The following is a 15,702-nucleotide window of genomic DNA, read 5'->3' as shown; positions in this document are numbered from 1 at the left end:
GAGCTCCACGCAGATGGGATCCACCCAAGTACAGTCGCCAAGGCTAGTCCCTTCACACGCAGCATGTCCGTTGTGAGTGCAAGACCATCATTCCGCATTTCAGTCACATAGCGGAGCAAGTCTTCTTCCAAATCGGGAAACTTGCACTGCTCTTCTCGGAAAGCGCGCTTAGTGCTGTTGGTGTTTCGCAAGGCTTCTTTTTGAGCACACCAACGTCGAACACATTTCTCGTCAACGTCGAATTTTCTGCCGGCGGCACGTTTCCCATGCTCGAGAGCATACTCGATCACCTTCAACTTATAGCCAGCAGTGTAGCTATTCAGGTACTCGCCCATCTTGCCAAAACGTGAACGCCGAGTAGAAAACAAGCTAGCACGAAGGTCATCGAACAGTGCAGAAAACTACAGCAAACGGCTGGAGCTGAACTGCAAAAACCGAACAACGCGAACGCCATGCCAAAGTTGGTGATGCTAATGCCGATATGGATAGCGCCGATAGCGCGTTTGTATAGAGATGTGAGAAGCTAAAGATAAAATCCTGCTTTAACCTTTAGTTGGCAAGCCTATGGATACTAATAAAAAGTTAAAATTTTTAGCCCACTTCACGAACATCTTAACACGAATAAAATCCAAAAATATATATCTATATACTCTGGTGATGATGATGATGGTTGCGTTTCCTCGCGCCATCTATTGACTACGCCTACAAGCTTATGCGCGCACGCATTTTGAATACGTATTGGTTGAGGAAAGTGTGGGTGCGGCTCTTACGCGGATTTTTTTTTTTAGAATATGCACTTCAAAAAAACGGGGTGCGGCCCTTACACGGGTGCGGCCCTTACACGCGTTTATACGGTATATTGACATCTTGCACAGTGGCAGGAGAAATTGGCCAGAATAATCTCGCCGAAAAAATCTTTGCAATTAAAAGAACTGTCACTTTCGCATAAAAGGCAAAGCATTGAAAGCTATGGCAATGTTTAGCGTTATACTGAAGGCAACACTGGCATGCTGATAATCATCACTGATAGCTTAGCTCGTGAGGTGTCGTGCTGCCAAACTCGAGGGGGTGCGTTCGATTCCTGGCCGCGACGGCGACATTTCAATGGGGCGAAATGTGCTTGCATTTAGGTGCACAACCCCAGGTGTCTGGAATTAATTCAGCGTCCTCCACTATGGTGTGCCTCGAAAATACATCGTGGTTTTTGGCACGTAAGGCCCCAGCAATTATTATTATTATAATTCTTACTGGCACAGTGATGATAATACTGATGGTGTTTCACCAGGAGGGTGCACAGGTGATGGAAAATGTTCATGGCAGTTGCCCAGTTCCCTTTTCCAAAATGCCTGTCGTGGTGGTACGGTGGCTACGGTGCTCAGCTGCCGACTTGAACGTTGTGGGTTCGACCTCGGCTGCAGTAATCACATTTTGAATGTAGGCGAAATGTTAAAGGCCCATGTACTGTGCGATGTCGGTGCACATTAAAGAACACCAGATTGGCAAAATTTCCAGAACCCTGAATCCATAATCGTGGTTTTGGTGCATAAAATCCCACAGATTATTACTTTTTTCTGTTTTCATTGCAAGGACAGCCATTTGTTTCATTGACTGCCAATTGTCATCTTCATCGTCTGCTAATCGTTTCATCATCCTCTTCCAGATGTCCTGTCGTTGCTGCCATCAGGGGACCAGAAGGGCATGGACGATTTTTACGTGCCAGTGGTGAACATCAAGAGCGCGCTTGAAACGGCCGTGCTTTTGCCACCCAAGGAGTCTAGCATCTAAGGCACCGATGACGACTAGCCTTCTTCCTACGCTGCCATCGGGCGAGTGCAGTGTCGTCGTGTGCTTCCTCGGAGGCCACCACGACAACGAGGCCGGCTTGGCTTGCCAAGAGACAATGCTCGGTTTCTTTTTTTTCCGACTGCAACCGGCCACGCAATCGAGAAAACTAGTGTTTCCCGCGGACAGCCACGACACGACCGGCCTCACGCCGCCGGTCTACTGGATGAGCAATGCCTTTCTGCACGTGTTTGTGTGAACGTGTGAGTGTTCAAATGTGTGTGTGTGTGTGTGTGTGTTTGCGTAGAAGTGTGTGTGCGTCTGGGTGTGCGAGTGATTGTAAAAAAGAAAAAAAAAATTCCACGGGTGTCTTAACATCTAGTCAAGCAGGCAGTGTGAGCATGTTGGATCAACTGAAAACAAACAAAAAAGCCTAAAACGAAAACCGATTAAGCTATGTCACCACCCTCTAAAATTACATTTTCTTTTTTCAATAAAAAAAGTGAATTTTTATTTTTGACATTCGAAATATGTACAGACATTCAGAATTGTAGTGCACTAAAAATTACCTCTCTATGTGGTTCTGTTCAGAAGTTATGATCATTTTTGTGAATGCCCTTAAACCGAAAATGACACGTTCGGAAAACTTAATTCCCATTTTTCTCAAAACCTGATTCTCTGTTGTTTTTTGTTGTGCAATAGCTCGTAGCTTTTGAACAAATCGATATTTTGTGATGAAACTTTTCAGGATTCTTGCTGAGACATGACCGTGTGCAATGAACTAGGATAATAGGATGAATAAGTTTTGATGTTATGCGAATGTAACATCCTAAAATGACTCAATTTTTGTTTTTAGGCTATATTATATTTTATATTGATGACAGTGCAAAGATCCTCGTTCATTGCACAGCCTACATACACAGCTATACTGCTACCAAGCCATTTCATTTTTGTGTGGTAGCATTGGTAGTTATGACTGTTAGCATGATGGCCGTATTCTGGGTAACTTTGGTAATTATATTATAATTAGTTTAAAGTTGTTTTTTACTCAACACGCTTGAAGTGTCTAAGTTATCCTTCCTATGGCAGGCACAGTGTAATTGATTTTGGATCAGAATTTACAAAGATTTTTAAAAAGGTGGTGACATACCTTAAACGAGGCGTAACAAAACGAGCCTTCCCCACATTGACTGCAGTGTTCTACTGCTCAGTTGGGGAAACGTCGCTCGGAAAAGGGGTTGGCCTCGCCGCGTCGAGCAAACGAGAAGAGGCTACTCCACATTCTCTCTCGCTCGTTCTGTTCTCTGTTTGTCAGTTTTTTTAAGATGGAAAGATATATATTATATATATATACTTCTATGTATCGCAAAAGATTCGCAGATGTTATATATTTAATGCTCCCTCCATAGGGGAGACCGGCACTGAACACTTTGCTGCCTCTTTACGGGATGAATGAGAAAATTTCGCCCCTAGATATGCTTCTATTGACGTTAGTGAAGCCTTCTATTTTTTTTGTTATTGTTTTCGCTTTCAACATGCAACTGTACAAAATACCTCTCGACTGCTTGCTTTTCTATAGAGAAGCTTTAAACAGGGTCCTTAAAAAAAAAAATGTTTTGAAACGGAGGGGGCCCAGGCAGTACTTTGCTTCGATATTTTTTTTTTTTCTGCAAAGGCGGTAATCGTTTTTAAAGCAAAATGTCCAGCTACTCCAGAGCACAGCCTAACAATGCTTCAGTCCATAACTTGAGACGGGGCTAGTCTTTTTGTCTGGAGCTAAACTTTTGTAGGTTTGTTACACGGCATTTGTGGGCCGTAGGTGACAATTCGGGTTCCATGTCGGGGTGCAGTGCAAAAGTCCATCGGATAATCTCTCTCTCTCTTTTTCAAAAATACCTGGCGCAAATGGATGCACCTTAGCGAAGCACACTTAGTTCCAAGGGCCGTATTCTGAAATGATTGTATTAGGAGGCGTACTTCCCGACATCCCACAGCGTTTTCTCGTGGAAGCTGTGTAGTTCAAAGCCTAGCATTAGCGAAACTTGGCAGTCAATGGACTTTTCTTTCAAGGAATACCGAAGCGAAGTGGAATGCACAAAACGGGTTTCAGCTCGGTCAGTCTCTTAAGGAGTTTTACCAGGGCAACTCGCAGGCTATAAGCGTCACTGAAACGGCATCAAAAAAATTTGCCATGGCTCTAAGGTTAGGTTGACCAGAAACTCTTGAGTTGAGCAGTTTTCTCGCTACGTTGCCAAAACAGTGCTCATGCAATTGAGTTAAGTGGATAGTTGGGTGAGTTGGTTATTGATAATCACATCAGGGTGTGCGAATCAGTGAATTAACAAGGACTAAGTGGAAAGACTCGACAAAACACAACACTTGCTGCACAAGCAACTGTTTCAGCTCAGAATGAACGCTTCATATCTATATACCACTGCAAGCTTGGACATCAAAGATACGCAACGACAAGATGAAGGCATTTTTTAGATTGTATGTTCATAGACACTCAAGCATTGAAGCGTTTTACATAAGATGTAAAAAATGTGGGCTTGTGCGAATATTCGAGCAGTTCAAATATTCTAACATATACTACGGTATTCAAATTCGCTTCGAAACGAATGTAAATTATTCGAAATGAACAAATTGGCATATACAGTCAACTGCCGATTTTTCGGACGCTTTCGCGGCACCGTCACCAGCCCCATAGACGTCAATGTATTAGAACGTCCGAAATTGCGCGCGCTGAAACTCTTCCGCAACCGATTTTTCGGACTTTCTGCCCAAATTGCAGGTCCGAAAGGCATTATTTGAAGCCCCCACCTCTGCCGCGTCTTATCATCTCGTAGGTTCGAACCAGCGCTTTCGCGAGTCAATCTGTTTGCTACAGTAGCAGAATCCGAAAGTCAGCTTTGCCGCAATGCCAAAGCGTTATGGGGTGAAGCAGTCCAAAAATTCAAAGGTGCCACTATCACGTTGCCGTGCGGCGATGTCTTTACGGATAAGCAGCGGAAATGCACAGAGGCGTGATGGCAGCAACTGGCAAACGCGCCAGTACGGCTTAATCTCTGACAACGCTTACGATAAGCATCTTCAGTTAACTGCCCGGTAGTGCATGTGGCCTAGCGCAGTTGTATGCATACTGCACGCATTTAATAGGCGAGAACCCAAACGCCCCGCGCCACCATTCATGCTGCCTCTGTGCAAGACTGCTAAGTGCACGGCACGGACGCGTTGCCTTCACGGACGAAACCAGCTCGCCATTGCCGCGCCCGTGTGCGGTCAGGAACAAAGTGCGCATCACGAACACTTTCATGATAAATGCGTGCGTACGATACAGCAACAGTACAGTGATGGCGTCAGCTTAGTTGGCGATGTGCTGCACACAACTAGAAACGATTGGCTTCGCACGGCAGCAGATGCTGTGTATCGTCGGAGATTCGGCGATGTGTGTATGCATCGTTTTCGTGCGCACACGCATAGGGGAAAGCCGAACGAGTCGTCCGCTCTCCCGCCAGTCTTTGTGTTCCGCGTCATCGTTTCCAAACGCTGCATGCGAGAGATCCCTGCGCTTTGCTGGTATCAGCGGCGCTCATCACGAGATGCAAACTTGCAAGTGGCGGTTGGCACACAAGCGCGGTTCGCGGCAGGTGCCAATGTATTTGCGACAGCCTGGGCGCGCACCAAAATGCCTGTTAATTGTACTGGGAGGCATTAAAGCTACTTCAGACGTGGCTGTGGCGATTTGACCGTTGAGCGGAATAAAAAGGCATGAATTCGTTTTTTCAGACTGCCCAATTTTTCGGGCGATTTAGCGGTCCCTAGGGAGTCCGAAAAATCGGACGTTGACTGTATAAACAGAATGTAACACCCTGTAAAGGTGGTTCCACTGCAGCGAAGCCCTACTTCAAGGTTAAATGAACATATTACCCTCGCATTGATTCATCATTATTTAAGTTTAAAAGCTTGTTATACATACCAGCTTATATGCTCTAATATAGTAAAGTTTAAAACGTTACATATTTTACAGGTTATCACTTGCATTCTACCAAAAGTCAAATCCTGCTACTATTCAATGTTGCTTCCACTTTCCTTTGAACCAAAAAGAATGACATTTGCACATGCCTTGTTTCAATTTTAAAAAAATATTGCGCAGGTTAATTGGGTCATGACAAACATGCTCAATTTTCTTTATATGTCATAGATACTATTCAAATTTGATTCAAAATTATTCGACTAAATCACTATTCGCTTCAAGTTCGCTTCGAACTTCAAGTTTACTATTCGCACAAGCCTAAAAAAGTGCCTTTATCTTGTTGCATATGTTTAACATCAAGCTTGCACTGGTACATAAATATGAAGTGCTTGTTCTGAATGAAATAGTTGTGAGTGCTGCGAGTGTCATGTTTTCTTTTGTGTTTCCTTTGAGTCCTTGTAAATGCACTTCTTCACACACGGCAGTACAGTGCTGATGCAGTGTCTCATGGGTAAGATGGACGCTCTGATGGCCGTAGTGTAGTGGCACACTTGGTGCAGTGTTCTGGCAGCATTTTTGAGTGGCGATGACACTTGGGTAAGTCATCGTACCGGCAGGGATGCCACATCAAAGACTACATAGAGATGGCAACCATGCGCCGCGTCGCAGCAAAGCAGTCATTTCAGAGTACGGCCTGCTAGTTGTGCCGCTCTGTTAGTGCTGTGCCCATTCTAATGCACTTTGCAGCAGTAGATCCTTAACGAGAGAGAGGTGACCGCATTTACAGCTACGAGATGTTTTCTACAGGAGCTCACTGTAAATGAGCTTTTCAAAATTCGGTGATTAGCTCCATAGAGCAGGTAGCTCAAAAAATATGTTGACACAAGCCAGGAAGATAAACAGGAGACGAGCGCTACCTCGTCTCATGTTTATGTTCCTGGCTTGTGTCAACATAGCTTTCGCGCTACCTGCTCAATGATGCATTCTTACAAACTCGCCCAGATTTCCGTTCTCGTAGGTGATTAGCTCATGCAACAGGCATTGCTGGTAAATTGGCTTGCTCCAGATTCGAAGTGGGCAACATATAACTGCTTTTGCATAGCATGTAGCATAAAACAACGCTAAATATTTTGGCACAATCTGGTAGACAGAAATGTAAGCTACCTGCAACTATGGTGGCGCATTTTTCTAGGCCTAGCAGCGTTCACTCAAATGGCTGCTAGCTTCAGAGACGTGACAGGTGATCATTGTGAAATATTCTTGCAATAAATTGAGAACCTAATTTTATTAATGACTTGCTAATGCAACAGTAGCAACATTCAATTCAGCTTGTAAAAATAATCCTTGTTGCCAATGCGCCTTCACAGAAGCTTTGCGAGTTGCGCAAAGCCTGTAATGCAGAATCTCCCCCCAAAGAAAACAACGCGTAAACTTCTTCCCATTTCATTTTTTTTTTGCGAGAACAATTGAGTACAGTACTATTTTATACCCAGTTGAACATCTTTGCATACGCTGTACTGAAACTGGTGTAGCGTGTAGTTGAGGTGCCACTATTAAAGCTCAAACCTCGTTAATACTTTCTGATGCGACTCGTTACGATTTGTGAGGACGGCTCACGTTTGATGGTATGGCTAACCAGCCTGTTAAAGACACTGTGTCAAACTTCTAAAGCGAGGCGTAGCGATACTACTGCCCGTGGTATTGTAATTACGGCGAAGGCTGAAATACGCCGCGTGTTGCACTGTGCCTCCGGGATAGTTCAAGAATTACTCCGTCTCTGCTCTTGGTGCTCTTTTCTTCGTCGTCTTCAAAGCCTACATCAAGTTGATCGTTAGTCAGCTCGTGTAAGGGACAATGACGCAAGCTGGTGTCCCAAATACCGACTCGCTCACTGTGAAATTTTTAGAGGTGGCAGTTCGTGGTGCATTTTGTTTGGTATCCTGCTTCAATGCAGAACCTGTCTACTGCTTCGTTCAAAATAACTTACGAAGTATGCGTAGACTCCAGTGGTGGTGTACAAAAATATATTTCCGCTGTCCTAAAGCTTGACTTGGGTCGGTTTGCTGTATAATAGCGGCTCATTGCGTCTTTTTGTGAGTAACTGCTCAGGTGTTTCTCGAACACAGTTGTTAATTGTAACTTAATTTTGTTGTTATCGTCTTCACCTTATGACCAATTTTGGGTGCAGCAAACTAAACTTTCATCCAAATGGGAATGTCAAGACTCGTTTGTACTAGACGAAATGCACCAAGAATGTTGCGAATCTCAATCACAGATGAGCCACTGGGACGGTTATGAGAGACCAGCCTCGCTTACGTGACAAATCGGTAGGCGCAGTTGGAAAAATAGTTGGCAAAACTTCCTCGCGCACGTTGCAGCGCCAGCGCTGGCGCATCGTCAACTCTCTTTTACAAAAACCACGGCAGGAAACAACTCCTCACATTTCTCGTAGTGTGTAAACACAGAGGGAAGAAGATATGGCCCCGAGCAAGGATCTATTCAAGGCTTAACGTTGCGACAAAAAAGAGAAAAAAAAAACTTGAGAGGCATTTTGCTGCAAGTGTACTGCTATGATTCACTAAAGGCTTGCCCGTACCTGCTAAAAAATATACAACGGTGTATGTAATACTAGGCTGGCATAAACGCTGATTTGACGTGCAGTCTGTGTACTCTTCGAGTATTGCTTCAATTACGTCTTTGTAAGAGTGCCGTTTTTGTTGGCTTGCTTTGGGCCAAGCCACGCCGGATTAAGGGCTGTATTACAGCAGCTTCAGTAAAGTGACAGTTTTCTTAGCTGATGAGAGGCTCAACGAAATGTGTCTCCAGAAATCTGTACTGAAAAGCGCGTTTGACGAGTATGTAGCCAAACACTCCCTTTTTTTTGCGGTTAAAAGACTAACATCGTGTGGTCAAAAGGTGCTGTCAGTTCATTCTCTCGGGCCAAGACAGCGGCCAGGAAAAATGAGCAAAAGAATCCGTGTGTGTGAGTGTGTGTGACTGGTGTGTATGTGTCCGTGGCGTTGGTGCCCCTCGAGAAAAGTACAAGTGTTGCTCCTCCTCACGTTATGTATAAGTTGATATCAAATTGTACGTTTTCATTAATGCATTGCATAAACTTTTTAAAATGTGACAACTTTGTTTAGATAAGGACAGAGTATGCTTCTTTTTATATATAGTATAGTTTTTCTCTCTTTTTATTGACAACTGTGTTAAGACGTGATCCCAGCAGAAGGTAGATTGTGCCGTGTTTTTTTTTTTCTTACTTTGTTTGTTTGCGTTGAAGGAGACATATTTTTCATTGACACATACCTCGATTATGCTTGTTTTGTCATTCTTTGTGCTGACGACTTTTCTGTTACAATACTGTACATGTATTTAATTTTGTGTTTCGAAGGACTGTAGTGCCAACTCGATTTCAACACGGCAGGCATTGTGGGGAGGCAAGACAAAACAGCTGCTTAGGATAGTTGCTTTGCTTTTTGTTTTCCTCCCAGCACAGGCACACATTTTTGAAAACAAATTTCTAGGTTTCTCTCGGTTCATTTTTTTTTTTTTTTTTCCCGTCTTCGAAAGCGTGAGTGAGCCGGGAGTAACCTGTGTCTACGGGTAGCGACAAACTTGATCGCAGTTTTCTTCGTTTTCGGATTCCGTTTCTCTCGTGTTCCGTCTTTCACTCTTCTTCCTCTTCACTCCCGAGTTTCCAATCGGTCTTTTAGTATTTTGTTCTCATCTCTGCTCTCGGAGCTGGCATTGGTTTCGTGAGAGTGCGATTCTCCTGCCAAGAGGCAGTGTCGGGAAATGCACACAGTGGGAGCCAAAGCGTACTTCGTCTGCCAACGGCACCTCGATCTGCATTTCGTCTGCTACCGCCGGCAGACGAAACGCACCATGACTTCTGGTGGACTGTCGATGTCGCCGTGTCAACATAGAAATCACTTGCTCACTCTGGTTGACGATGAAACAACAACAACAACAACAAAAAATGTGTGTGGTACTGTCATCGAATGCACAGGTCTCGCTATTTAGTAGCTTTCCATGTGGTACAGGTATTCTGGAAGGCAGCTTTCACAGAGCATCCAGCTATACTTGGGATGTTTCGTGCGAAAATATGAGGTCCTTTGTCAGGTTATGTTTGACGTCCCAAGTTGGCTTAGCATGCGCTGTTGGTGGAACCCAGCTTCTGGGACAAACCTTCAGGAAAAGGCGATCATTTTGTTGGGGTACAAAAGACAAGAAAAAAAAAGATTGAAAAAAAAACAAACACACAATCACTGCCAACATTCCTGTGTGTACAAACTACCTGTACTTTTTTAAGTTTTACGATGGAGTCATTGTGTGTGCTACTTAAAACTGTAAAAGGTGGTTGAACATTTAAAAAAATAATAAATGCTGCTGAAACAGTTGCCCCAGCTCAGCTGCATGAAGCATCGAAGCGACTCGTATGGGGGTGACGCATACTGCTGAGATGTACATGCTTATTTTATTGGCATCTGTAAGAACTTGAAGTGTTCAACTGTGCTCACAATTTCTTGTTACCTCTTTGATGTGCCATGACTTAAGAGAAATGAAAAGTCTGGAAACTTGTCAAAATTGATAGGGAATCTAGCACAAAATTCATTGGGAACCTGGCACCCTTAATTTAGTAGTTTTCTGGCTTTTTTGCAAGGTTACTCGGGCTATGGCCCATTTAGCGTAGAAATGTTAGGCGCCACTTGTAGATCTTGCTTTTTTGTAAGTGCAGGAACTTTTTATAATGGTCACAAAGTCGAGTGGTGTAGCTAGACCTGTTGCTATTCAGTAGGTTATCATTTTAGCGGGCGTGTCCTTATCTGTTGCAGTTAGCTATGAAGTCGGCTTCAAAATAGGGGGCTTTTCTTCTCTACAAAACGAAGGTGTGTAGCTGCTGAAGTACAAGCAGTAAAGGTCTTCGTACATTATATTATCGATTAGTGCAGTTTTATGTAACCCTTCAACTGCTGACTTGAAAGACACAGGTTCAGTCCCAGCCATAACGATCGCATTTTGATGGAGATGAAATGTTGCAGTTCTATTGGAAGGCAGAGTCGGAATGTTGCACAGGCTTTTGTGTCACTTGTAGTAACTTCTTTTTTTCTGTTATTTGCCGGTCTCTTCAGTGCAGATAAGTTTAAAGTACATTTGCTTAGGACGTTAGTTCCATTTCACTGACCTCAAACGATGCTGCGCTGACGTAAAGGGGAGTGAGTAATCAACTAAAGATTTTTTTTTTTTTTTTACATTTTTCAGTAAGTAAGAAAGAGGAGTTGGCTGCGCAGGAAGATCATTGGTAGAGGCCTTTGTCTTGCATTGGACAATAGATCGGTTGACGATGATGATGATGAACGCTTCCAGAACACTTTTATCAGACAGCTTGGCATGGTTCCTTGAATTCGCGCTTATTAGTTTACTTACTAGCAGGCAAATACCCTAGATCAATGCTTTGATTGGCAATCTTTTATGTCAAGCTGAAAGGGCCATTCAGTCTATTGGACAGAAACAATTTAACCGGCTCCTGGCCATCGCCTGCATTGCGTCTTTAAACGCTAACAGGAAAATCTGTTCTTCCGAAGCACTCAAAGTGGAGTAAGGTTTGTGAAAAAAAAAATTGTGGCATGAAGCTGCGAAGGAAATCCGTACGGATTTCTCAAAGAGAAACCTTCTCGGCTGACTAGAAAGTGTGTTGTTGCTTCTTGTCTCCTTTAAATTTAAGCAGTGTTGGTCAACAGAACACTTCAATAGTTGAACTTTGAGTGTTCATGCAGCTGGGCTCTAATGCACTGTGGAGGCGAGCTTTCTTCTAATTTTTACTTTTTTTTTTCTCTTATAGCCATTCCCTAAAGAAAAAAAAAAGAACTCTGAACACACCTCATTTTGCTAACTTCCCTCGACAGTCAAACTGTCTGCAGTCTCGAGTGTGTACCTTTTTCTCTGAACCCAGCATTTTGTTGAAAAAGAACCTTCTGCTGTTTCCGAATGTGCCAAATGGAACTTTGTTTCCCCCTCCGCCTCTTTTTTGTTGACCATGGCATCATCTCTTGAAGCCCGACGGGTATCCTCATTGGGCACACTGTAAAAAAAAAAAAAAAATGTGGTGGTCGTGCAAATGGATGTTGAACCACAGTTCCTATTTTGATGGTTTCGCCGTTCTCGCCCATGGCCGCCGTATTTTTCTCTCCTTTTGTGCACGTATGGCCATCACGTTTGTGTTTACGTTCCATGTTTAGACGACCGGTAACGTCCTCCCGCGACCGGAGATGGCGCGATTGTGGTGGTTGGACTCTTTGCAGCTCTTTGTCGCTTGTTGAGAGAGAGAGAGAAAGAAAAAAGTGTGTGAATGCGTGCTCTTACATGTACATGTTTCCAAGCACTGCAACACAAGCCAGTGTTTGTTGATCACTACTTAAAAAGAGATTGGATGTGTGGTGTGGATGAGTGATTTAAAGTGCGACGCGTTTCTTGTGTCTCGTGGCGGTATAGAAACAAAACACGAGTCGAAGACGTCACGACGAAAGGCAGCTGCGTCTGGTGACGGGAAAGACTTTTGCTCACCGGATTCTTTCACGTGCAACGTTCTCAAGATGTCCGGCGTCGGGCGGAGGACTAGAGATGCGTGTTGTTCTCGGTGGTGTTTCTGGAGGGGGAATAGTCTGCACTTAGACGGGCACACTAGAGTGACGAGTCGGAAATCACTTCGCGTGAGATTCCGTTTTTCATTTTTCTCCCCTCCTCGGTTCTCAGTGTACATACTACAGGCTGAAGAGAGACTGTCTATGGACTACAGATTAGTCGACCTCCTTCTCGTGGAGAGAGGCAGAAAAAAAAAAAGAACTTTAGACGTCAGCCTGTTTCTTCCATGTTGCGGCAGCTCAAGTACAAATTATTTCCCGGCTGTAGATAATATGCATACCGATGCTCTCTTTGTGCTCTTCGAACGCAAGTTTTTGCATAAATCATTAAGACAGCTCTGGAAGAAATGGCTTGCACGAGTCCTGGCGTCCTTCATTAAGACAGTATCTCGCAGTCAAGCCTGTGCCCTGTCGTAATAGGAAATTAGTGCAAGTGTTTTGTTTGTATGTGCGTGCTGTATATGTGGATATTAAGGGGGGTGTCCAGGCTACACAGTGTTCTCTTGTTACCTGTCCCCGTGAATGGTGTCTCAATGTGCATCGCTATACGAAAGCCAAGCGAAAAGGCTTGCTCTCTTGCGTTTCTCTTTTTAATTTTTTTTTTTACTAATAGTTCTTATCGGGACGTGCGACAGGCAGGTATTGTCGCAACAATGTTTCATGCGAACGAAATCGAAAAGGTAAAGAAACACTTGTAGACGAAAAACCAGGTTACGATAAGTGCCTTTTGTGTTCTTTGACAGTTGCGTTCCGCTGGGCAAGCGCACTATTGTGCTTGAAAGGGGGGAAAAACAACACACACAAAAAAAATATAAAAGCTCTAGGTTGGCAACACAGACGCCAGACTTGGCTTTCCTGCACGAGGAAAGGAATAGCTTAGACTGAGAAAGGACATTTCTTGAGAGAGGCTAGTTTGGCGCTGCTCCTAGAACACTCACAAAGCAAAAATGCATTGTAATCATTGCTCTAGAGATGCAAAATTTTATTTTTAATACTGTAGATTTTTGTAAGTCTTGTGATTGACATCTGTAGAGGTGTGCATTATCTTAGGTGAGAGCATATAGGTTTGTCATTGTGTTGGTAGCGTGCTTAACTTTTTTTTTCTTGCAGTCATCCCATCTTGTTGCAGTTTTTTTTTTCTTTCTTCTTCTTTTTAAAATCAAGGCTTTGTCACTGAATGTTTGACTGATGTACACTAGAAGTGGGCGTGAAGTGCCATGGATTCCCAGACACCCAAAGTAAACTGTACAGTAAATCGGGGCACCTCTGTGGCTTCGTTTCGGACTTTTGTTGCCTTTCAAGGGCATTGTTAGTGGAGCTGCCCAGGGATCCAATTGGCCCAGTTTGCATCGTAGATAGGCCTGTGAACAACTTGCTCACACGCTGCGCTGGATGCTTGCACGAGTTCTAGCTGTGTAGCTTCCATGCCATGACCAGCTCTGAAAACATGGGACGAGCACTTATGTCGTCTTGTGGTCTTTTGTACTGTTTTCGGTATGGAATGTTCGCTGCGTTTCCCAATTGCCAGCAGCTGTCTTATGTCGTGTTTTGTCAAATCTGAGGCCATACTCTCAATTGATCACTCGTAAAGATATCACTTCTGTTCACGTCGACTGGTGGTTTTGCATAACTGGGCATCATCCATGCCTTGTAGATGGCTTTTCATTAACTTCGACAACTTAAGGATCCTCAATGCATGTGCAATGTTGGGCACACAATCTTAATTGCATTCCACCCCGATCGTAGTTCAGCTGGTATGACGGGGAACCAAATCCATCAGATCGTGCTTGGCAGTGAACTGTTGTCGTCATCAAGGCACTGTTAATTGGTAATATTTTCTTCCAGATACAATTGCTAAACATTTCTTCGTGTAAACCTAAAGGCACGCCTTGGGGGGGACAAATTGAGAATATCTCCCTTGGTTTGGAGTGTAGACTGCACATGTTTGAGAGGCCTTTTCGTCGTGTAAACTCAACTGTGTCAAGGTGTATGAAGTGTGGAAGGAGTCGGATGTCGCGCTTGGCAAATACACTTAGTTAGTGCGAGGCAAATCCACATTCCCTCAAGGCAGCAAAGGCACGTATTCTCATTCACCTCCGGTGTAAACCTGTTGTACTTTGGTGTCTGGCGATTCCCCCCGCACACGAAGTGAGACACTGTTGCGAGTGGAAGAGTTTTGACTTGTACACCTAGAGCAGGTTGCTTTGTGGTGCGTGTAATCTAGCGTATTGCGACTTATTTACCGAATAGTCTGTTTTTTTCCCCCAACTTCGTGAGAAAGGGTGCCAGTTTTTGGCTTTCCCCCCCCTGTAGTTCAGTCGAGAGAGTGCACGTGGAAGACACTGCAGTGTTTTTGGCCCCGCGTCCTTAAGGTCTGCCTGAAAGCAGCGAGTGTTCCGAGCTTTTCAACACCTGCCCACGCACACCCTAATGGCCGAGGCTTTTCACACTCGAACCTTGGTTTGCCCGGTTGTTGTAGTTGCCGGCGAGGCGAGCTTTGCTGTCGAAAACTGCTGTGGTAGTTGCTGCTTCAACCGTCGATGAGAAGTAACACACCCTCACCCTGTAAAGAAAAAACAACAACAAACGATGGCGCCTGGAGCACGCGTCTCGAAAGAAAAACAACAGAAAACGGAAGGTGCTGCTACAAGCATACCACATTGCAGTGTACAGATTTCACTCATTTACATGTGCTCATTCATCACATTTCCCTGTTGTATATTGCCTCCTACAAAACTTCTTCCTCTCTGACCGTTTTTTTTTCTGTTTTGTTGTTGCTGCATACTGTGTTTACTCTGTTTAAAGACCAAAATAATTTGCATGCTTTGTCTATTTGCCCGAGCAGATTTACAATAAAAGAAAGATGACCTAAAGACAGTTTGCTCTGGTCTCGTGATTTTTTTTTTTTTTTCACTCACTTGAAACATCGCATCACAAACCTTGCGTCTCGACTTTGCATTTTCGCATATAAAGGCATAAAAACTATGGAATTGCTTTAATATTGTTCTTATTTTGTCGCAACAGCAAATGATAATATCGACATTTTGCAGTGTTGGCACTCTGCTGTATAGGCAGTGCATACACGGCCGACACGTGGGAGGTTTGCGAGGTCTCGCAAAATGTGAAGTACGTTTGGCTTCAAGAACAACAAAGTGTTCGACATGTGCTTTTCTCAATCGGCTCTGCAGTAGATATGGGGCAGTGTTCAGGGGGAGCGTCTATTTACACCTCAACAGCTTGTGCTCATGTGATCTTAGCAGAAAAGTCACGTATGACGTCGTTCGTAGAGCGGTTGAGTCTGTT

At 44.0% G+C, this 15,702-nt stretch overlaps 1 protein-coding gene and 1 long non-coding RNA gene across 3 annotated transcripts in view; both read left to right on the top strand.

Annotated features, from left to right (window-relative positions):
* LOC119394358 (activin receptor type-2B) overlaps positions 1 to 2,559 on the top strand; it is a 42,969-nt gene extending 40,410 nt beyond the window's left edge. For both annotated transcript variants that reach the window (XM_037661659.2, XM_037661660.2), the window contains exon 10: positions 1,661 to 2,559. In XM_037661659.2, the coding sequence (XP_037517587.1) occupies positions 1,661 to 1,785 (125 nt within the window). In that variant the 3' untranslated portion in view covers positions 1,786 to 2,559. The remainder of the gene's footprint in view (positions 1 to 1,660) is intronic.
* A 3,010-nt stretch (positions 2,560 to 5,569) lies between these two features.
* LOC119394357 (uncharacterized) lies at positions 5,570 to 15,272 on the top strand. The gene is made up of 2 exons (XR_005184116.2): positions 5,570 to 6,594; positions 6,774 to 15,272. It is a non-coding gene; the product is annotated as an uncharacterized LOC119394357 (long non-coding RNA).
* Positions 15,273 to 15,702: the final 430 nt, after the last annotated feature.

The sequence above is a fragment of the Rhipicephalus sanguineus genome, chromosome 5 (genome assembly GCF_013339695.2).
Source record: "Rhipicephalus sanguineus isolate Rsan-2018 chromosome 5, BIME_Rsan_1.4, whole genome shotgun sequence".
Lineage (NCBI taxonomy): Eukaryota > Metazoa > Arthropoda > Arachnida > Ixodida > Ixodidae > Rhipicephalus > Rhipicephalus sanguineus.
This window is presented reverse-complemented; position numbering and strand designations above follow the sequence as displayed.